Genomic DNA, 24364 nt, shown 5'->3' on the forward strand with positions numbered 1-24364 from the left:
ACTAAGCCAATTCTGTATCCATGCTGCTACTGCCCCCTTTATTTCATGGGCTTCAATCTTGATGACAAGCCTATTATGTGGCACTTTATCAAACGCCTTTTGAAAGTCCATATACACCACATCAACTGCATTGCCCTCGTCGACCATCTCTGTTACCTCATCAAAAAACTCTATCAAGTTAGTTAAATGCGATTTGCCTTTAACAAATCCATGCTGGCTTTCCCTAATCAATCCACACTTGTCCAAGTGACTGTTAATTCTGTCCCGGATTATCATTTCTAAAAGTTTCCCCACCACCGAGGTTAAACTGACTGGCCTGTAGTTGCTGGGTTTATCCTTACATCCTTTTTTGAACAAGGGTGTAACATTTGCAATTCTCCAGTCCTCTGGCACCACCCCCGTATCTAAGGAGGATTGGAGGATTATGGCCAGTACCTCCGCAATTTCCACCCTTACTTTCCTCAGCAACCTAGGATGCATCCCATCCGGACCGGGTGACTTATCTACTTTAAGTACAGCTAGCCTTTCTAGTACCTCCTCTTTATCAATCATTAGCCCATCCAGTATCTCAAATACATCTTTTACTATCCATTTACCGTTTATAGAAGTGCCTATAGAAGATTCCCTTTATATGTTTGCTGCCAGTCTATTCTCATACTCTCTCTTTGCCTCTCTTATTTCCTTTTTCACTTCCCCTCTGAACTTTCTATATTCAGCCTGGTTCTCACTTGTGTTATCAACCGGACATCTGTCATATGCCCCTTTTTTCTGCTCCATCTTATTCTCTGTCTCTTTTGTCATCCAGGGAGCTCTGGCTTTAATTGTCCTACCTTTCTCCCTCTTGGGAATGCACCTAGACTGTATTTGAACCATCTCCTCCTTAAAGGCCGCCCATTGTTCAGTTACAGTTTTGCCTGCCAATCTTTGATTCCAATTTATCCAGCCCAGATCAGTTCTCATCCCACTGAAATTGGCCCTCCTCCAATTGATTATTTTTACTTTAGAGTGGCCCAGGTCTTTTTCCATAGCTACTCTAAACCTTGTGATACTATGATCACTGTTCCCTAAATGTTCCCCCACTGGCATGTGCTCCACTTGGCCCACCTCATTCCCCAGAACCAAGTCCAGCAATGGCAGTTCTGAAAGTTCTCCTGAACACGCTTCAAAAATTCCTCCCCCTCTTTGCCACTTATATTATTACTATCCCAATCTATATTAGGGTAGTTGAAGCCCCCCATTATCACTACGCTATGGCTTTTGCAGCTCTCTGAAATTTCCCTGCAAATTTGCTCCTCTACCTCCTTCCCACTAGTTGGTGGCCTATAGAATGCGCGCAGTAATGTATTGACACCTCTGGGACCTAACTCTATATATCAACCTTAGCCCCATATTTTAATACCTTTGGTTTTAGTTGGGGTTGGGGAGTCTAGGACTAGGGAACATAGCCTAAAAATTGGTGCCAGGACTTACACGAGTGAAGTTAGGAAACATTTTTATACGCAAAGGGTGGTAGAAGTTTGGAACTCTCTTCTATAAACGACGCAAGCTCAATTGTTAATTTTAAATCTGAGATTGATAGATTTATGTTAACCAAAGTTATTAAGATATGGGGCTGAGGTGGATATACAGAGTTAGGTCCCAAATCAGACATGATCTCATTGAATGGTGGAACAGGCTTGAGGGGCTAATTAGCCTACTTCTGTTCCTATGTCCCTTTGCCATGCACTATTCCCCAGATAAATATAGAGGGAGGCTCTTCGGCTTCAGTCTCTTTAACAATTATTCAGAATGGCTCACCCTCCAATTGTTCCTCCCTTTCTTTTGGGAAGTGTCGTGACTGGACTTTCTCCAGATGTCCATGATTGGAAACTCACGGTCCAGTAATCTGTGGTATGAGTTGAAGCCCTAATTGTTGCACGGCTGCTGCTGCTTTAGAACTATGCTGTACATGTACTTAATGAAATAGTTTTCTTTTTTCCTTCCGTTTAGAGGATAAGACAAATAAATGGCACCTGGTAATCGACCGACTAACAGTGCTGTTCCTGAAATTTCTGGAGGTTTTCCACAAACTGCAAGTTTTGGCTTGGTGGATCTTGGAGCTACACATAATCAAAATTATATCCTTTTACATCATTTGGATTACATTGAAAGAGGTCAGTGTAAGAGCAGCATGACTATTTTCACAATGCCCGTGTGGCTCTTATATCCGTGTGTCACCCAAGAGCCTAATAATTTTCAAGACATTTATGTGATATGCAAAATCAGCTTTCAGTTGACTTCTTTCCACTCTGCAGCAAAATACTCTAAATTAGTGCAACAGCAATTTTATTTATACATAGCACCATAGAAGTTTACAACACAAAAGGAGACCATTTGGCCCATCTTATCTGTGCTGGCTCTTTGCTAGAGCAATCCAAAATTAACCTCACTGTCCCACGCCCTCCCTAAAGCCCTGTACCTTTCTCTGCTGCTTCAAATGATTACAATAGTCTCTGGGGTAGAAATTTAGTTTCTCCTGAAACGGGCACAAAGTCAGCAGAGCGGCCATGCCACCCAACCAAAGCTGGCTTCAGGAAGCCAGAATTATGTTTAGCATTTGGCCTCGTTTGAATGGCAGCTGGTGGGCTGCGGTTGCCAAACAGGCACCCCACTGCAGCTCGACGATTGTGGGGGTGGGGGCGAAAATCGGCTGACTCCGATACCTAGCTTGCTGGCAGGTCATGCTCCTCCTGGCCCCACAAAAATTCTCCACAAACAAAATTCTGGGTCTTTTCAACGGTGAGAAATAGTGGTTGGCAGTTGAAAATCCCTCCCCCTTCTCTACTACTCCCTGTGGCATAACATTCCATAAATGTACCAGGAGGAGTCTGATTATTCTCTACTTAAGTTTAATTTTCAGCCTGCATTCAACACTAAATGACATTGCACTTCTGTCAAATATAACATCAAATAAGGCAGATAAGAACCTGTTTCGACTGATCTGAGTTAAATCTGCACCAAACGTACAAAAGTCTCAATTCTAAAAGGGCGGCGGGATGGCAGCAGGGTGAGGGGGTGGGTGTATGATTTATGGGCGCCAAACCCGGAAGGCAAGTAGGTGGGTTGTGATCTCACAACCCTAATGAGGCCAATTAAAGCCTCCTCCAGGTTTCGCCCCCGGCAACCAGCCTGATTGACAGGCTGGCTGCCGATAGAAGCTGCAAATCCCAGGGTGGTGGGTGGTGGAGGGGGGAGAAAGAGAGAGAGAGAGAGAGACCTCATCGGCCATTGCAAGAGAGAGTTGGGAGGGGGGACGGGAATCAAAGATTGAGGAGCGGGGGAGAGACATCGGACATCGGAAGGGAGGGGAGAGACAGCGGACGTTGGAAGTGGGGAGAGAGACATCGGACATCAGAAGTGGGGGAGAGACATCGGACATTGGAGCAGAGGGGTGCAGGTGACATCTTTGGAAGGTATGTTTATTCATTTTTTTTACAATGTGAAATTAAATTTTATTTAATTTATTTAGTCTATTTTTCACCGATCCCCGTGAATCGGAAGCCATGAGAAAGCCGCCCAGGTAAATTCAAAATCGTATTACCTGCCCAAAAGGCAAAAAATAAACTACCTTCAGGTACATTTGCTTGTTTAAATATCGTCCCGCCAGCTTTAATTGCCGGCGGGACTTCCGGGTTCAGGAACGGTGCGCGCACCCAGATGACTCTGGGAGGTGTGCGTTCTTCAGCGGGTTGGAGCCGGGAATCCTGCCCGCTCCGGATTTCTCCAATTTTCTTTGCCCCGCCCCCAACGCACCCGGACTTTGAAGTTAGAATTGAGCCCAAAGGTTCTGATTTGGCTCCATTTGACAACATGCCAAATTTCAGGTGAATCCAAATTTGAGGTTCAGTCAGATGTGGCTCCCTAATCTACACACACTTATTAAGGTACATATAAAATTAGAAATATGTTAAATACATTGGCTGCAAAAATCTGCAGCCCTTCCAGCATATTCCCGCCGTAACTTTGGTGGAAGTCTGCCAGAAGGGCTAGAAACGATGCCGGGACCTGCTTGTATGGTAACATCCTTTTGTTGAACTTAACAGCATGACCTGTTGGGGGTGGAGCCTTTGCTGCCCCAAATAAAGCCATTGGCATAGGAGGAGATGGGATCCCAAGGTGGGAATTCCGTATGTCAGGAGTTCCTGCAGAGCCTTCAGCGGGAACCAGGATAGCATTGGCAGAGGTATTCCTGGTCACACCAGGCAAAATGCCCTGACAGCCTGCAATTGGGACGACTATCTAGATTTAATAGTTCAAAATTATGACGGGTTTTGAGAGAGTAGATAGGAAGACACTGGCAGGAGGGCTGGTAACCAGACGACGCAGATTTAAGATAATTGGCAAAATAACCATGGGGGAGATGAGGAGAATTTTTTTTACACAACAAGTTGTTACAATCTGGAATGCACTGCTTGAAAGGGTGGTGGAAGCAGATTCAGAAGCAGATTAGCCGAGGCATCTCCACATCATAGAATATAAGAGCAGGGGAGATTATGCTTGAACTGTACAAAACTCTAGTTAGGCCACAGCTTGAGTACTGCGTACAGTTCTGGTCACCACACTACAGGAAAGATGTGATTGCACTAGAGAGGGTACAGGGGAGATTTACGAGGATGTTGCCAGGACTGGAGAATTTTAGCTATGAGAAAAGATTGAATAGGCTGGGGTTGTTTTCTTTGGAACAAAGGAGGCTGAGAGAAGATTTAATTGAGGTGTATAATATTATGAAGGGCCTAAGTAGATTGGATAGAGAGGACCTATTTCCCTCAGCAGAGGGGTCAGTGACCAGGGGGCATAGATTTAAAGTAATTGGTAGAAGGATTAGAGAGGAGCTGAGGAGAAATGTTTTCACCCTGAGGGTGGTGGGGGTCTGGATCTCACTGCCTGAGAGGGTGGTAGAGGCAGAAACCCTCAACTCATTTAAAAAGTACATGAATGTGGACTTGAAGTGCCACAACCCACAGGGCTACGGACCAAGTGCTGGAAAGTGGAATTAAGCTGGATAGCTCTTTTCGACTGGCACGGACACAATGGGCCTCCTTCTGTGCCGTAACTTTCTCTATGGTTCTATGATTCAATAATAACTTTCAAAATGGAATTGGATATATACTTGAAAAGGAAAAATTTGCAGGACCATGAGGAAAGAGCAGGGGAATGGAACTAATTGGATAGCTCTTCCAAAGAGCCGGCACAAGCACGATGGGCCGAATTACATCCTTCTGTGCTGTATGATTCCTCCTGGGGGTCCAGGCTGGGATTGATGGCTGGACCTCCAATGAAAAAGGGCAGATTTGTTAAAAATTTAAAAGCAGTAGCCCTATGTAAGGGGGGGTAAACAAATTATTCATTTCGGGCATTCTTCAGCAGGATTTTTTTGCCTCTCAGTAGGCGAGCACCCCAAATAGAATAGAATCTTAGAATCATAGAGTGGTTACAGCACAGAAGGAGGCCATTTGGCCCGTTGAGCCTGTGCCAGCTCTGTGCAAGAAAAATCCAGCTAGTCCCACTCCCACACCCTTTCCCTGCAGCCCTGCAAATTTTTTCCCTTCAAGTATTTATCCAATTCCCTCTTGAAAGGCATGATTGAATCTGCTTCCACCACCCCCTCAGGCAGTGCATTCCAGATCATAACTATTCGCTGCATAAAAAAGTTTTTCCTCATGTCGCCCCTGGTTCTTTTGCCAATCACCTTAAATCTGTGTCTTCTGGTTCTTGACCCTACCACCAATGGGAACAGTTTCTCTCTATCTATTCTGTGTAGACCCCTCATGATTTTGAACACCTCTATCAAATCTCCTCTCAACCTTCTCTGCTGTAAGGAGAACAACCCCAGCTTCTCCAGTCTATTCATGTAATCGAAGTCCCTCATCCCTGGAACTATTCTAGTAAATCTTTTCTGCACCCTTTCTTAGGCCTTCACATCCTTCCTAAAGCATGGTGCCCAGAATTGGACACGATACTCCAGTTGTGGCCAAGCCAGTGTCTTATAAAAGTTCATCATAACTTCCTTGCTTTTGTACAATATGCCTCTATTTATAAAGCCCAGGATCCCGTATGCTTTTTTAACCGCTTTCTCAACCTGCCCTGCCATCTTCAACGATTTGTGCACATATACCTTCAGGTCTCTCTGTTCCTGCAACCCCTTTAGAATTGTACCCTTTAGTTTATATTGCCTCTCCTCGTTCTTCCCACCAAAATGTATCACTTCGCACTTCTCTGCGTTAAATTTCATCTGCCACTTTTCCGCCCATTCCACCAGCCTGTCTATATTGTCCTCTTGAAGTCTATCACTATCCTCCTCACTGTTTACTACACTTCGAGTTTTGTGTCATTTGCAAATTTTGAAATTGTGCCCTGTGCACCCAAGTCCAAGTCATCCATGTATATCAAGGAAAGCAATGGTCCTAGTACTGACCCCTGGGGAAAACCACTGTACACCTCCCTCCAGTCCAAAAAACAACTGTTCACCACTACTCTCTGTTTCCTGTCACTTAGCCAATTTTGTATCCATGCTGCCACTGCCCCTTTTATTCCATGGGCTTCAATTTTGCTGACAAGCCTATTGTCTTGTGGGCCCAGGCGCCTGCCACTGGCAGGTAAATTAGTCAACCTCCTCCTGACCATGGAAGGTTTGTAATTATACCGAGATCATGGATTTTCCTGCCCATTTTATACAGCCATACTAACAGCATTTGCAAAGAAACAAATTCTTTTCAGAATTACCTTTGAGAATTACTGTGGTGGATAAACCACACACAGAAAAACAGAAATATGTTTGAGAAACTATTCCTGTTCCTTTACGCATTTCAGAAATTACTAAATAGAGAAGGTACTTTACAAGCCAAGGATACTGAACCCTTCCATTTCTATTGTGCTCTTTATCAACATGTGCTTAATTTTTAATGCAGTGAATGCTACAGTGGAATTTGCCAATCCAAGTCTTACTGGGCTATGGGGAAGGAATTGAAGGGAGGCTGATTCAGAGTGCTTGTACCAGCCTGGGTTTTGATGGATTTTTATATCCTGGTGACATCTGTGAAGCAACATTGTCAATCTTCTGCATCTGAGATTTTGCAAAAAAAACACACATTAGTCATCTAGGTATTTTATGAGAATAAATGTGATCTTGGACCCTCTACGTAGGCTAGGCTATTACTGTGTCTGATAAGGATACAAGACCCCCCACAATGAGTTTGCTCAATGTATCTCACTCCAATGCACTGTGACTTCTGCTAGAGGTTTCCCAGTCTAATCAAGAAACCATGTGTAAGAACATAAGAAATAGGAGCAGGAGTAGGCCATACGGCCCCTCGAGCCTGCTCCAGTAATACACTTGATGTGGAGATGCCGGTGATGGACTGGGGTGGACAAATGTAAGGAATCTTACAACACCAGGTTATAGTCCAACAGTTTCATTTGAAAATCACAAGCTCCCGGAGGCTTTCTCCTTCGTCAGGTGAGTCATAACCTGGTGTTGTAAGATTCCTTACAGTAATACACTGTCTTTGATGTATATTCTTTGTGCATGGCTCCCAATGGCAGCTTTTTAGATTGAGGAGCACTGGATGTGTTTGTGCATATGTGTAAAGTAAAAATAGCAGATAAGTACTACAGATAGCAGACAAAGCATTAATTTATATTTCTTTTTCAAATACTGACCAACCTGCTCTATATTTCACCATTATTTTGTTTTAACATCAGTCTTCTGGCATCTACATTTTTTTTCTTTTTTTGATGCTGTATATATGAGCATCTGTTTTTAATATTCTATTTGATAGCCAGGATTTCTAACTCACTTCTATGATTTGACAAACAACACACGGGGCTTGTTTATTTAGTAAGCTATCAATTACAATTGTTTGCCCAGCTACTTAACTGTTAGATATGATGTTTTATATGAGACGGCTTTTGTGGTGTAAAATGCTGCAGAATACTTTCTACAAATGATAGAATGAACTTTTTAACTATTATTGAAAGACACGTGCTATCATTCCACAGTAGAAATTTATCTTCAGTCTACAGAGGCGATTTTGTGGTCCTGTGCTCCCAATGAGGAACTGTGTTGGCAGCAGAGTTGGAGCTAAATATCCATGTCTCCAGTCCACACTTCCTGCATGCTCAGCTTCCCTGTTGGGAGAATGGAATTGTAGATTCTCCTCGTATAAGGACCTCAAATTGACTTGCTTCTATATGTATCCCAGTGTTTGATCTGCATCATTACAATGTGCACGGCTGATATAAGTATACTTCTTCTACAGGTTTCCCTGCTGAATTATGTTTTCTTAATCTCATGGGCCTTTGGTCTGCCATATGTAAAGTTTCGTCCATTGGCATCAAGTATCTGCACGGTCATGACCTGCATAATCATTGTGTGCAAAATGTTATACCAGTTAAATACTGTTGAGCCTTCAAAGTACTCTTCTAACTGTACAATTGTGAGTATATCATTTAAACTTTTTCCCATTTGTGCCCCTATAATTTCAATTGCTGACTACTTAACAGGAATATGATTTTATGAATATAAAACATTATATCAAATGAGGCCCTGATCAATGACCTGATGTTTCACCTACATCTCTTTCACTTATTTTGTTCTAAATGGGACCTTGAAAGCAGCATCCTTAAAAAAGATACATGGTAAAGAATGATTGCTACTGTCTTTCAGAGATGGTAACAATAAAGGTGGGATATTGGAGTTCTGAGAAGTGGCTTCCCACATGATGATAATCCTCTGGCTGGTTTTCACATGCCATACAGCATGGCATTGGTGGAATCCTGAGAACAGGTCACCCACCCTTCAAATCAGAGATGAGGCATAGTGTAGTAAGCCTCAAGAAGGCACAAAGAGTTAGTGAGAATTCCAGTCATTATTAAAAACTGGCAGATTGTCAGCATTTTTTCTTTTTTGTACTCATCAAGGCCATGGAGATAAGTGCTGGGAATGGATCATTCTCTGTTTCAGGCACCCAGTGTCGACAGTAAACATGTTAGGTATAGCACAGCCTGATGCAGAGTGAAGCTTCCTCCATTCTGCCCTAACAATGGGCAGCCTCAGAATAACATCCCGTATTGAACCAGCATGGAATTTTTTTCCATTTAGTGCTGATTTAGGAGCAGCTTTTGAAGTAGCCCCATGCCCACTAGGAGCTGGATTGAAACTGCCAAACTCATTTCACATAGTAAACTGATGAAACAGTCTTCACAGTTAGTAGACTGATGAAACTTGAATTTGAACCCACTTCCCAAAGGCCAGTGTTTAATCTACTGTGCCATTCAGTTCCTCGACAGTTTTTCAGTTAGAATTTTGAATGGCAGTGCACCATCATTTGTTTTTAAATGCAAGCTGTGCATTGAGTACAGTTGTGGTGCAGGCAGTGCGCTGCATTAACAGTGAAAGACCATGTCATTCAAATGGTCACGCTACTGGCTTGAAACTTTACATCACTGAAATGCTGCTAGTGTTACAGCTTAATTAGAGGAATTTCATCCTCAAGAAGACAATAAAAAGAAGTCAACAGTGGGTCCACATGTTATTTGAGGGAAAGAGGTGAAGTGTTAGGTGTGTTTATACTGCGATGTTAAGTGAGGTTGCAGTATAAATCTGGAGCCAGGACCCAATATGACTCCCTTGAAAGCAGTTTGAGATCCCCATAGGAGTTAGAACCATAGAAGCTCATAGCACAGAAGGAGGCCATTTGGCCTTTCATGTTTGTGCCAACGCTTTGCTAGAGCAATCAAAAACTAATCTCACTACCCTTTTCTATCCCCATATTCCTATATCTTCCTCTGCTTTAAATGTTTATCTACTGTTCCCTTAAAAGATGCTGTGGACTCTGTCTCAACTACTGTCTTTGGCGAAACATGCCATGTTCTAACAACTCTCTATAAATGTCTCATGACCTCTCTCCTTTCTTAGTTAAAATATTAAATTGATGACCTTATTTATTCCATCATAAACTTTATAATTTAAAAAACCTCTATTAAATCTCCTATTAATCTTCTCTGTTGCAGTGGAAATAGTTGCAGCATTTCAAGTCTTTCAAGTTTGTTTCACACACTTGGACTTGACATTGCATGGAGTCAAACTGGCTCCAAAATGCTCAGTGGATCGGTGAACATAACTTGGGTTAATTTAATGCTCAGTGGATCGGTGAACATAACCTGGGTTAATTTAATGCTCAGTGGATCGGTTGAACATAACTTAGGTTAATTTAATGCTCAGTGGATCGGTGAACATAAATTGGGTTAATTTAATGCTCAGTGGATCGGTTGAACATAACTTGGGTTAATTTAATGCTCAGTGGATCGGTGAACATAAATTGGGTTAATTTAATGCTCAGTGGATCGGTTGAACATAACTTGGGTTAATTTAATGCTCAGTGGATCGGTGAACATAACTTGGGTTAATCTAATGCTCAGTGGATCGGTTGAACATAACTTGGGTTAATTTAATGCTCAGTGGATCGGTTGAACATTACTCGGGTTAATTTAATGCTCAGTGGATCAGTTGAACATTACTTGGGTTAATTTAATTCTCTAAATATTTTGAAGCCAAAATTCCTCAGCCCTTTCAGCACATGCTGTGAGTTCCCACATCCCCAGGCTCCCAAAGGCCTAACAGATCCTTGGTGGCTGATAGGTGCAGTGAGAAGAGGCATACCAGCCATAATAATGGCAATTGAAGGGCCCACCTTGGGGCTCCAGGCTAGAGATGTAACCTTGACTGACTGAAATCAATCAGTTATCTACTCAGTCCCACTTATTAAGAACAAGTCAGTTTTCCCCAAATAGTTTTTGCTGTGTTACTTGGTATATTGAAAGATAGTTTCTTTGTTAGCTAAGATATTGAAAGTACTTTTGGAAAATACATTGCATAATACCAGAGTGCAGAGGTTCTTGAAGCTGTCACTTTATCTTTCTATTCTTTTGGCTATAAAATTTAGAAATATATATTTTTGTGTTTTCTGCAATATTGAGTTTTTTAATATTTTGTTTAGTACTAGTCTCCTTTTTGGGTTTTGTAATAGAATTGTCTTGTGTTGCCAGTTATTATTAGTTGCTAAATTGAATACAAACTTACAGCTTGCAGTACAAATCAAAGGGAAAATAAGTGAAAATAAGATGCATTTTGTAATACTAATTATTCATTTCTTTAATACTCCAAGTAACATATTTGAACATTTAATTCCTCAGCCACAACTCAATGAGACAAGTATAGAGAACATTAAGAGATTGAACATGTCAGTGCTTTACTCCAGCTCAGTCGACCCAGCAAACTGGATTGGCCTAAGAAAATGTTCTTCCCTTCTGGTATATCTTAAGGTATGAATTTACTGCAGATTTTCTTACTAAAATTGCTTTATATTCTGACATTTATTCAAGCAAACAAGAGCATTAGCACACAAGGGGCTATGGCATGAATTTGAATTTAAAATCAGTATAGAAATTGTGTCCCAGTTGGACTGTGATCATATGTAAATCCTTCAGCATTGATCTACGCAGTACATTGCCTGCACTAAAAAAATGTAATGCCTCTATTATTGAGACAAAATGTATGCATCAACATCTGCTAAAGGCTTTAAACACTATAGATAATGCAAATCTATTAGTGATCACTGAAAATGATGATTTTTGCATAAAATGTTTTTCATCAAACCGTAACTTGCCACATTTGACTGAGGCTCACAAAAGACGCCTGTGAGGAATGGTTACATCATGTTCTCATGTTATGTACAAGACAGACAAGCATAGTAAGCCCAAGAAATCGATACACTTACACAGACCAGTGTCAAGTAACCATTTACATCCCTTGGTATTTAGCACTGAGAGAACTCTCTGGTCTATTCAGTCCTGGGCACGTTTTGGACTAAAATCTACTTTTAATAATCCAAAGTTGTTTTTTGACTTAAAAAAAATGTAATTATCCAGTAAATTGAATTAAGAAAGTAGGAGTGAGAAATTGGGCCGTGTAGTGCCTGTTGTTTCGGTGCTACACGGCCTCCCGAACATCCAAGGTGATGTCTTGGCTGCGCACGCACGTTTCCAGCGTGATGTGCACCGGGCGCCATCTTGGTATAAGTATTAGCGCATGCGCAAATACTGAACGCCGGCAGCATGTAAAATAAGGAGAAAATGGATACAATCAGTGTGCAAAGCTGATTTAAAGTGATAGACACCATTTTGGGACTTAACGCTCAACTCAACGTACAGTCTTAAACGCGACCATCTGAACGTGTCTTAGAGGACCCCCCCGCCAGCGCTATTTAAAGGGACCATGCAGGATTTACAGGTTCGTGGCTGGATTATTGCTTCTGGCTGCCGATATATTTGTAACTGTTTTTGGAGGTCTCCTATACTTGAGAAAACTAGGATGCAGGGACGTTGCCTAACATTTAGAGCCAGGACGTGCAGGAGTGAAGTTAGGAATTGCCGCTACACGCAAAGGATGGGAGAAGTTTGGAACGCTCTTCTACGAATGGCAGCTAAATCTGAGATTGATAGATTTCTGTGAACCAAGGGTATTAAGGGATATGGGGCTAAGATGGTTATATGGAGGTAGGTCACAGGTCCACCATGATCTCATTGAATGGCGGAACAAGTTAATGGGGCTAAAAGCCACTGCCACTTACTGCCTCCTGATATGCGCCACCTTCTCCTGCAAGAAAGTGGGGCATGTGTCTGGGTGATGTGCCTGTCATGGTTGAATAGCTGCTAGTGTGTGTGACCTGTGAATTGTAGGTGGGTGGCTTGCAACAGTGGTAATGTGTGAGGGTGAGAGGAAGCATCTGATTGGAAGAGTTGAGTTCTGATTGAAAGAGTTTGTTTGTATTTGGGTGATGGGGGTGTAGTGTGCGGAGCAGTGGATGCAGCTAGTGGTGCAGTTGGTAGGAAATGCCACTTGATAGTTGATCTCACTCACCTTGACCACTCGTGTCAAAGCATTGAATGTCTTCCTGTATTACATCCATGTTCGTGGCTATTAGGTAATCTTAATTAAGTGACTCTAAATTAAGAATAGACTACATACTCCTTTAGGAACAGTGAAAGCACAGGATAAAACAAATGTAAATATACCAACTATAATCAAAGAAATAATTTCTAAGCAAATTTGGCTTCGTATTCTCAGCTCCCGTTATGAGCACTGGGAACTCACTCTACCAGTACGTGCATGATCCCTGTCAAGACCAATTTCAATGGGGATTTCTCCTTCTGAGACATCCAGAGACTGTTTGATAGGGGGTTGAAAAAGTAGACCCTTCCTCTAACAATATCGCAAGAAATTTGAGAATACACGACATGATCGATCAAATTCGCTGCAGGATTTTCAGTGACTTAGTGCAGTCATTAAAAGTCATGCTTCTGGCCATAGTGGGACCGACTAGACCCCAAAAGCCAGCAGTGATCATGGCTCTGCTTTAAGATATCTCCACAAACTGCAGGTGATTGGGTACAAGACTCAAACAATTATAAAAGAGAGCATTGGGAGGAAAAGGGTGATTACCTGCCCAAGGGTTCATTGTTGGAACAAAGCTCTAAATACACTCAGATATTTAACGGAAGAGCTGCTATAAGCTTTAGAGCGCTAGAGTGGAATCTTTCCTCTGAATTGTGCCTGAAGAAAGTGCACCATCGACAAACTCAGTCAGCATGGGGCCCAGGAAAAGGAGTTGACAAGGAAGCAGGAGGTGTGTCTCATGGACAAGATGAGCTTGGAAAGGGCAGGGGGAGATATGGACGAGACACTGCAAAAAGACAAGTCTTGATTTTGGACAAATTTTGTCTAGGAAAAAGTTTATGAGCTCCTTGTATTTCACATTTGATCAAGCTGGGCTATACTCCCACATTGTGCGGAGTATCCTTAATATTTGAATATCTGCCAGGTAGGTAATCTGCCCTTCTAAAAATAATCAAAGGACAGGAACGTTGGTATCACTAATGTGTGTTTCTCTTTACACATAGTTGGTTCAGATTGATTAGAAAACATTCTGGAATAGTGTATTAGTGGTCTCTTGATTATTTGCTAAATTTGGAAGAAAAAAGAAAGAACTTGCATTTGTTTAGTGCCTTTCACATCTTCAGAATTTCCCAAACCACTTTACAGCTAATAAATTAATTTTGAAGTGTAGTCACTGCACACAAACACAAATTTGTGCATTTTATATTAAAACCTCTGCTCGGGCTAAGTTGCCTCTTTATATAGCTGGTATAAAATATGTAATAGGGAATATTACGGAAACTTCTATATACAGTGTAACATCATTATTATGAATTTGTGAAGGACTAGCAAACTAGCTGTTAATTGCGGCTTCAGCTTAGTGACATTTGAATTCCTTTCTTGGCTATAGTAAAGATTAATTTTGCAGGTGATAAAGAGTTGGCTACAAGGAGATGTTACAACAGAGTTTATCATAGAAGTCTGAAGTTAGATTCTAATTTTGCATCAATGAAGTGAGCTGGTCTGCTGTTACCTATAACATACGTATTCTTACAGCTCGGGATCAGATGACATGGCATTTGAGAATTTACATATAAATTATTCACTATTTAAAATCATCAAGATATACGTCATCACCCACCTCCTCAGATAACCCACGCTCGACCCCTCTGCCCTTGGAAACTACCAGCTCATCTCCAATCTCCCTTTCCTCTCTCAAGTCCTTGAGTATGTTGTCACCTCCCAAATCTGTGCGTAACTTTCCCACAACTCCGTGTTTGAATCTCTCCAGTCAGGCTTCTGCCCTGTCACAGTGGTGAAATGGCTCTAAACAAATGTAACTCTGACTATTATGCACGATACCTCCTAATCCATCTCAAGCTTTCTGCAGTCTTTGACATGGTCAACCACACAGTCTCTCGCCAACGCCTCTCCTCCGTTGTCCAGCTCTGCGGGACTGCACTCATTTATCATAGTACCATAGTAAGTACAGCACAGGAGGAAGTCATTTGGCCCATCGTGCCTATGCCAGCTCTTTGAAAGAACGTCCAATTAGTCCCATTCCCTTGCCCTTTCCCCATAGCCCTGTAAATTTTTTCCCTTCAAGTATCTATCCAATTCCCTTTTGAAAGTTACTATGACTCTGCTTCCACCCAGTGTATTCCAGATCATTACAACTCGCTGCGTAAAAAAGTGTTCCCTCATGTAGCCTCTGGTTCTTTTGCCGATCACCTTAAATCTGTGTCCTTTGGTTACCGACCCTTCTGCCATTGGAAACAGTTTCTTCTTATTTACTCTGTCAAAACCGTTCATGATTTTGAACACCTCTATCAAATTTCCCCTTAACCTTCTCCGTTCTAAGGAGAACAACTCCTGTTCTCCAGTCTCTCCACATAATTGAAGACCCTCATTCCTGGTATCATTCGAGTAAATCTCTTCTGCACCCTCTCTAAGGCTTTGACATCATCCCTAAAGTATGGTGCCCAGAATTCAAACAATACTCCAGCTGAAGCCTAACCAGTGATTTATAAAGGTTTAGCCAACGTCCCAGACTCATCCATCACCATCCCTGGGTACGTCCTGTCCCACCGGCAGGACAGACTCACCAGAGGTGGCGGTACAATGATATACAGTCAGTAGGGAGTGACCCTGGGAGTCCTCAACATTGACTCCGGACCCCATGAAATCTCATGGCATCAGGTCAAACATGGACAAGGAAACCTCCTGCTGATTACCACCTACCGCCCTCCCTCAGCTGATGAATCAGTCCTCCTCCATGTTGAACACCACTTGGAGGAAGCACTGAGGGTAGCAAGGGCACAGAATATACTCTGGGTGGGGGACTTCAATGTCCATCACCAAGAGTGGCTCTGTAGCACCACTACTGACCGAGCTGGCCGAGTCCTGAAGGACATAGCTGCTAGACTGGGCCTGCGGCAGGTGGTGAGCGAACCAACACGAGGGAAAAACTTACTTGACCTCGTCCTCACCAATCTCCCTGTCGCAAATGCATCTGTCCATGACAGTATTGGTAGGAGTGACCACCGCACAGTCCTCGTGGAGAAGAAGTCCCATCTTCACACTGAGGACACCATCCAACGTGTCGTGTGGCACTACCACTGTGCTAAATGGGATAGATTCAGAACAGATCTAGCAGCTCAAAACTGGGCATCCATGAGGCATTGTGGGCCATCAGCAGCAGCAGAATTGTATTCTAGCACAATCTGTAACCTCATGGCCTGGCATATTCCTAACTCTACCATTACCAATAAGCCAGGTGATCAACCATGGTTCAATGAGGAGTGTAGAAGAGCATGCCAGGAGCAGCACCAGGCGTACCTAAAAATGAGGTGCCAACCTGATGAAGCTACAACTCAGGACAACATGCACGCTAAATAGCAGAAGCAACATGCTTTAGACAGAGCTAAGCGATTCCACAACCAACGGATCAGATCAAAGCTCTGCAGTCCTGCCACATCCAGTCGTGAATGGTGGTGGACAATTAAACAACTATTGGGAGGAGGAGGCTCTGCAAACATCCCCATCCTCAATGATGGCAAAGTCCAGCATGTGAGTGCAAAAGACAAGGCTGAAGCGTTTGCAACCATCTTCAGCCAGAAGTGCCGAGTGGACGATCCATCTCGGCCTCCTCCCGATATCCCCACCATCACAGAAGCCAGTCTTCAGCCAATTTGATTCACTCCACGTGATATCAAGAAATGGCTGAGTGCACTGGATGCAGCAAAGGCTATGGGCCCCGGCTGTAGTTCTGAAGACTTGTGCTCCAGAACTAGCTGCGCCTCTAGCCAAACTGTTCCAGTACAGCTACAACACTGGCGTCTACCCAACAATGTGAAAAATTACCCAGGTATGTCCTGTCCACAAAAAGCAGGACAAATCCAATCCGGCCAATTACCGCCCCATCAGTCTACTCTCAATCATCAGCAAAGTGATGGAAGATGTTGTCGACAGTGCTATCAAGCGGCACTTACTCACCAATAACCTGCTCACCGATGCTCAGTTTGGGTTCCGCCAGGACCACTCGGCTCCAGACCTCATTACAGCCTTGGTCCAAACATGGACTAAAAAGCTGAATTCCAGAGGTGAGATGAGAGTGACTGCCCTTGACATCAAGACAGCATTTGACCGAGTGTGGCACCAAGGAGCCTGAGTAAAATTGAAGTCAATGGGAATCAGGGGAAAAACTCTCCAGTGGCTGGAGTCATACCTTGCACAAAGGAAGATGGTAGTGGTTGTTGGAGGCCAATCATCTCAGCCCCAGGGCATTGCTGCAGGAGTTCCTCAGGGCAGTGTCCTAGGCCCAACCATCTTCAGCTGCTCAGCTGCTTCATCAATGATCTTCCCTCCATCATAAGGTCAGAAATGGGGATGTTCGCTGATGATTGCACAGTGTTCAGTTCCATTCGCAACCCCTCAAATAATGTAGAAGTCCGAGCCCGCATGCAGCAAAACCTGGACAACATCCAGGCTTGGGCTGATAAGTGGCAAGTAACATTCGCGCCATACAAGTGCTAGGCAATGACCATCTCCAACAAGAGAGAGTCTAACCACCTCCCCTTGACATTCAACGGCATTACCATCACCGAATCCCCCACCATCAACATCCTGGGGGTCACCATTGACCAGAAACTTAACTGGACCAGCCATATAAATACTGTGGCTACAAGAGCAGGTCAGAGGCTGGGTATTCTGCGGCGAGTGACTCACCTCCTGACTCCCCAAAGCCTTTCCACCATCTACAAGGCACAAGTCAGGAGTGTGATGGAATACTCTCCACTTGCCTGGATGAGTGCAGCTCCAACAACACTCAAGAAGCTCGACACCATCCAGGACAAAGCAGTCCGCTTGAATGGCACCCCATCCACTCCCTTCACCACCGGCACACAGTGGCTGCAGTGTGTACCATCCACAGGATGCACTGCAGCAACTCGCCAAGGCTTCTTCGACAGCACCTCCCAAACCCGCGACCCCTACCAGCTGGAAGGACAAGAGCAGCAGGTACAATGGAACAACACCAACTGCACGTTCCCCTCCAAGTCACACACCATCCCGACTTGGAAATATATCGCCGTTCCTTCATCGTCACTGGGTCAAAATCCTGGAACTCCCTTCCTAACAGCACTGTGGGAGAACCTTCACCACACGGACTGCAACGGTTCAAGAAGGCGGCTCACCACCACCTTCTCAAGGGCAATTAGGGATGGACAATAAATGCTGGCCTCGCCAACGACGCCCACATCCCATGAACGAATAATAAAAAAGGAACACTCATTTTATTTCCACTCTTATCTATCCAACCTTAGCCAGAACATCTCCAGCGATGACATCATCAGACACAATCTGTATATTTAATGTAGGACTCTGCATCCTTCCTGTGGCTGTCCTGCTCACCCTTTCAAAAGAGCACGTAAAGACCAAGGCATAGTAGGAAGGCAGTGGGATCAGAGGGAATAAGTGACTGGCTTCAGTTTAACTGCCGCCCCCCCCTGCCCCGGGGCCCGGTTTCTGCCTGGCGGGGCGAGTTCATATTGAGGCCTTACTGTCAGAATTGCTCTGTTTATAGCATTCTGGCATCCTAATTTAGGAGTTTGGGGGTTCAAACTCCATTAAAGGCAAAGTCTAGGCTGGTACTCCAGTGCTATATTATCAGAGGTGATGGTCTTTGTATTTCGTTGATTCTGCCTGACTATCCTAGTCACCATTCCTTGCTCAAACAAAGCAGATTAACTAGTCACTTATCTCATTACTGTTTCTGGAAACTTGCTGATTTCAATGTAGCTGTTTTGTTCACCTACATAACAAGAGTAACTGCACTTCCAAGTAATGCATTGTATGAAGAGAGAGATCAGCATCACCTTCTGACTTTCAGGGATGCCTGGAGATTTAAAGATTGTCAAATTAGAGCAGAATATATCTTCAGAACATCTGAAACTTCTGGCATGACAAATTATTGTTATTTTTTTTTCCTCTTTTCTAGAACAACCTGCTCATTCTCGCTATTTTAGCCTTTGAAGTGACAATCTACCGTCATCAGGAGTACTTTCGGCGCCACAATAATCTTCCACCTCCGGTAACAAAAACCATCTTTCATGACATCACAAGGCAACACCTGGATAATGGACTGGTGAACTGTGCCAAGTATTTCATAAACTACTTCTTCTACAAGTTTGGGTTGGAGGTATGCAGCGTATAGTTTTCAAAATAAAATCTTACTTATCTGTGCCTCAGTAACGATAACTGTCCAAAGAAGCATGATAGTAAATAGAAAAGGTGAGTGATTGGAATAGAATAATTTCTGTACCAAATGATTATATTGCCAATTTTTAAATCAAATTAATCCGGATGTGTTTTCTGCACTGAAGCAGTACGCATTTTAAAACACAAATGGTCGAGTATTAAGACAGCATGACACCACGGTGGTGGGAATCACTGGTTTGATTCTCTGTGCTGCTAAGTTCCTTATCACGGTCTCATTGTATGTTTGGAAGTACGGGATGATGGTTAGGTTTTTAACCGCAAAAGAGAAACAAGCGCTGTTTTTATATTGCTCTTCTTTTAATTTGGATTCTTGAAGGCCAACGTCTGGGAGATGGCTCCCAACGATTAAGCGATTAAATCTGTTTTCCGTAGCCCAGCGACAGACTTGTAGACGCAGTTTTAATCAGATGGACTGACTTCCAGGGCTGCTCGTGTGCTTAGAACTGCATTGGTGTTGCACAAGTTATTTTTCTGCCCTCTGTCTCAATGAGGTGAGATTACATAAACTAGGCTTGCATTCCCTGGAATATAGAAGGTTAAGAAGTGATTTAATTGAGGTTTTTAGGATTTTACATGGAATTGATAGGGTAGATAGAGAGAAACTTTTTCACTGGTGGGGAGTCTAGGACAAGGGGACATAACCTTAAAATCAGAGTCAGGCCATTCTTGCAAAGGGTGGTAGAAATGTGGACTGTCTCCCACAAAAAGCAGTCGATGCTTGCTGAATTAATAATTTTAAAGCTAAGGTTGATAGATTTTTGCTAGCCAAGGATATTAAGGGATATGGAGCCAAGGCGAGTAAATAGAATTAGGATACAGATCAGCCATGATCTCATTGAATGGCAGAACAGGCTCGAGGGGCTGAATGGCCTACTCCTGTTGGCGGTCGTGCCATCAGCTTTCTAAGCTCTGGAATTCCCTCCCTAAACCTCTCCGCCTCTCCAACTCTCTGTCCTCCTTTAAGATGCTCCTTGAAAGCTATGTCTTTGACTAAGCTTTTGGTTACCTGTCCTAATATCTCCTTATGTGGCTTGGTGTCAGATTTTGTCTGTTACCGCTCCAGTGAAGCGCCTTGGGATGCTTTGCTACTTTAAAGGGACCATATAAATGCAAGTTGTTGTTGTTGTTTGGATAGCAATCAGAAGTAGGAATCTTGGCTGATTTTTTAAAATCCTTCGCACAGGAATATTGAGACTGTTGCTGTGCCCCCAACATCCCTTCAGTTGAATTTAGTTAACTAACACAGACCAAAAAATTAACGTGAAACATTTCTGATCTTTTGGCTTAGTGCCACACAAGAAACATTTGCACTGGGGACATTTGCACGAGATCCATAACTTGCACATGCAAACGAATGCTACTTTAAACATAGACCATAACATTTTTTTTATTATCATAGGATCTGTTTTATCAGCAGATGAACAGCTATCTCTGTCAATCTATCCCCTACCATACGATGATAACAGCACTCATTGAGGGAGCAATTGCACCTCATTTTGCACATTTTTCAAGCGTAAAGCAAGAGAAACACTTACCAAAATTGGTTGCAAAACCTCTGTCTGATTTGCAGGCAAAGTTTGGTGGCCGCCATGTTGGATCGGGTGACTTTTAGTTGCCCAGAGTGCCTACCTGAAACAGGCGTTGGGCTAATTATTTGTGCAAATTGGGCTCCTAAGCCTGTTGTTGGACCCTGAATGCAATATTGGAATACAAATGTTAAAGCTTGCGCCATGCAATCTCTGCCCATTTGTGCCAGGGGTCTTAAGCAATGTTACCAGCGGCCTTTAAAGGGCCTGCTGGACGCCGCTGGGGAAATGGCCTCAGAAACTGCAAACATTTTTGTTTGTTGTGGTGTTGGAAGCAGCAGGGCTGCTCCTCCTTGCCCCACTAAAGAACTGCCGGCCTCTGCTGCCAAGCAAGCAATTTCTCTCTCATTGTGTCAGGAAACACTCTATTGTCCAGTGTATCGTTAATGTACTTAGCAGAACACAAGGCTTGCAGTTGCAAATTCCTCTTTAATATGTAATTTATTTGATGGAAAATATAAATGTTTGTCGAAAACTGAATTCAGAATTTTTCTTTCTGACTCTCTGCTTACTACTTCAGTCTAAAGGTACTCTTTCTCAAGTCGTACCATTCCTGTTTGTCCACATTTCCCGCAGATATGTTTTCTAATGACGGTCAATGTGATTGGTCAACGGATGGATCTGTATGCCATGCTTCATGCCTTTTGGTTATTTGCATTACTCTACCGACGCCGTAGAAAAGCCATTGCTGAGATCTGGCCTAAGTACTGCTGTTTCCTCGCATGCATTCTGACCTTTCAGTACCTGCTCTGTATTGGCATCCCGCCCGCTGCCTGTAAAGGTAGAAGTACTACATTTTAAAAATTATTATAATTAATATCAGAAAACTTGAATTTTCCACTTGAAGATATTGTTAAGCATGAAAAATTGGAGGATAGTGGCCTGATCATTCTTTGATTTAATTTAAATGTCATGCAACCTGTGTCCCATTGACACCAAATAGTAATTTCAAGTCAGCTGTCTGCGGGCTGTGTTTAATTGAATAGAAGTTAAATTATTTAATAACCTTGTTTTCGCTGAAAATGGGAACAAATCAAAATTTTTACCTAAACACATATTTTTCCCCATTGATTCAAATGCACAAATGCTGTTTGTGTTGGCACAGATGGATTTTCAGCCGAGACATTTGATCAGCTCGCGGTTTGCTCCAACAGCTGCACTGCTAGTTTCTCCTCCAACACTTCCTGTTCGCTGCAACGCCAAGAAGCTAAGGTTGCATCTCTGTGAAGAGATTCCAGTTAGTTTGGAGGAAGACATTTTTCCCCTTTAAATACGGAACAGACTCGCTGTTGAAATAACATAAGCTGAGGCAGGAGGACTGTGTACGACGTATTGGGCCGTACATTACGGTCTCCATCAGCAGCTGTAGTAGCAACGATGTATTTTTGTCAGTCTGTTCTTTTGTTTCTGATCATAGCGGCAGTGATGTAACTGTTTATCAAAATGAAATGTAGACACACCTGTTTCATTGGCCAAACAAATGCCAATAGATGTGTTTCACGGTATTTTTTTGTATTGCAGAGTATCCATGGAGATATGGTAGTACCTCAATCAACTCAAACTTTATTAAGTGGTTGTACTTCCCAGACTTCATCATAAAACCTAATCCAATGTTTCTTATCTGTGAGTACAGGGGATGTTTTGAATATAATTAGTATTATGGGTAGAATTCAGAAATAAATCATAAATCTGGTAGCTGTTACTTAATGTTCCATCTTGCTGGTGTTTAATGTTTTCTAATATATCTGTTGTTTTGGTTTAATAGTCTCTGCCTTTTTTGCATTTATACATCATCTGCTTTCATGAGAGAGTATAAAGTCCAAATTCAACTCTTTGAAAAATATTCTTAAATGCTTCTCTTCCAAATCATCTATTAAATGCTGGGTTTAAGTTCAGTTTAACTCATAATCATACACTGCTTTTTTTGTAGCAAAGTAGTGAAGCAAATAATTAAACAATCGAAGCTTTAACAACACTGAAAATGTTTATAATAAGTTATGATGCAGTTGTGTAATGTAATCACATAAATCTGGTCAAAAGTAACCCTCTTTTCTTTGGTCATGGAGGCTAAATCCAAACCACCCCAACTATCCCAAATTCCAGTTGATTGCTAATTATCAAGCTGACAGTAGCTCATAGAAGATTGTGTTGCCTTCAGTAGATCAGTTGCTTTGTGAGATGCACTTTATATTTAAATAATTCTGCTCTAGTTGTGGAAATTGAAATTTGTACATTTTCAATAACTAAAATAATTAAATAAGTTGTATAATAATAGAGCTGAGAACTGTATGTTATATAAAACGTTACAGATTAGGGATTTCTAGCAGCATCTTTCTTAACAGGCTCTTTTAAGCAGATTTCTGATCCCTGTAATCCAGAAACTGTACCTTTTCTATTTGGTATCCTTGCTGAAGGAACAGAGAGACCCAGGGGTGTACATACACAAGTCTTTGAAGGCGACAGGACAAGTTAAAAAGGCATACGGGATCCTTGGCTTTATAAATAGACATGATGTGGAGATGCCGGTGATGGACTGGGGTGGACAAATGTAAGGAATCTTACAACACCAGGTTATAGTCCAACAAATTTATTTTAAAATCACAAGCTTTCGGAGATTATCTCCTTCGTCAGATGAATTCATCTGACGAAGGAGATAATCTCCGAAAGCTTGTGATTTTAAAATAAATTTGTTGGACTATAACCTGGTGTTGTAAGATTCCTTACATTTATAAATAGAGGCATAGAGTACATAAGTAAGGAAGTTATACTAAACTTTTATAAAACACTGGTTAGGCCCCAGCTGGAGTATTGTAGCCAATTCTGGGCACCACACTTTAGGAGGGATGTCAAGGCCTTAGAGAGGGTGCAGAGGAGATTTACTAGACTGGTACCAGGAATGAAAAGCTTCAGTTATGTGGAGAGCCTGGAGAAACTGGGGTTGTTTTCCCTAGAGCAGAGAAGGTTAAGGGAAGATTTGATCGAGATGTTCAAAATCATGAAGGGTTTTGATAGAGTAAATAAGGAGAAACTGTTTCCAGTGGCAGAAGGGTCGGTAACCAGAGGACACAGATTTAAGGTGATCGGTAAAAGAACCAGAAGCGAGATGAGGAAAAAAAAAATTACAAAGTGGGTTGTTATGATCTGGAATGCACTGCCTGAAAGAGCAGTGGAAGCAGATTCAATAGTAATTTTCAAAAGGGAACTTGATAAATATTTGAAGAAAAATTTGTAGGGCTATGGGGAAAGAGTAGGGAGTGGGACTAATTGGATAGCTCTTTCAAAGAACCGGCACAGGCACGATGGGCCGAATGGCCTCCTCCTGCACTGTATCGTTCTATGATTCTATGAAGTGCAAACATGGGTGTGAGGGCTAACAATCATTTCACTCTGCTTACTAAATTTAATGTGGTCTTGTTCCATGCTACAAAATTGTCTTTGAAAGGGCGAGTATTACCACACATACCAACGGTCTACAATGACTAGGAACTTTGTTTACAACCAAATAGCAACGTGAAGCACAACAATG

The 24364-nt window shown here is 42.5% G+C and overlaps 1 protein-coding gene across 1 annotated transcript in view; it reads left to right on the forward strand.

Moving 5' to 3' along the window:
- Positions 1-24364, forward strand: part of LOC137310536 (piezo-type mechanosensitive ion channel component 2) — a 624232-nt gene that overhangs the window by 486752 nt on the left and 113116 nt on the right. The window contains exons 21-26 of the mRNA XM_067978307.1: positions 1990-2153; positions 8298-8474; positions 11233-11361; positions 18972-19172; positions 21415-21619; positions 22360-22461. Of these exons, the coding sequence (XP_067834408.1) occupies positions 1990-2153; positions 8298-8474; positions 11233-11361; positions 18972-19172; positions 21415-21619; positions 22360-22461 (978 nt within the window). The remainder of the gene's footprint in view (positions 1-1989; positions 2154-8297; positions 8475-11232; positions 11362-18971; positions 19173-21414; positions 21620-22359; positions 22462-24364) is intronic.

Source organism: Heptranchias perlo, chromosome 3 (assembly GCF_035084215.1).
Source record: "Heptranchias perlo isolate sHepPer1 chromosome 3, sHepPer1.hap1, whole genome shotgun sequence".
Lineage (NCBI taxonomy): Eukaryota > Metazoa > Chordata > Chondrichthyes > Hexanchiformes > Hexanchidae > Heptranchias > Heptranchias perlo.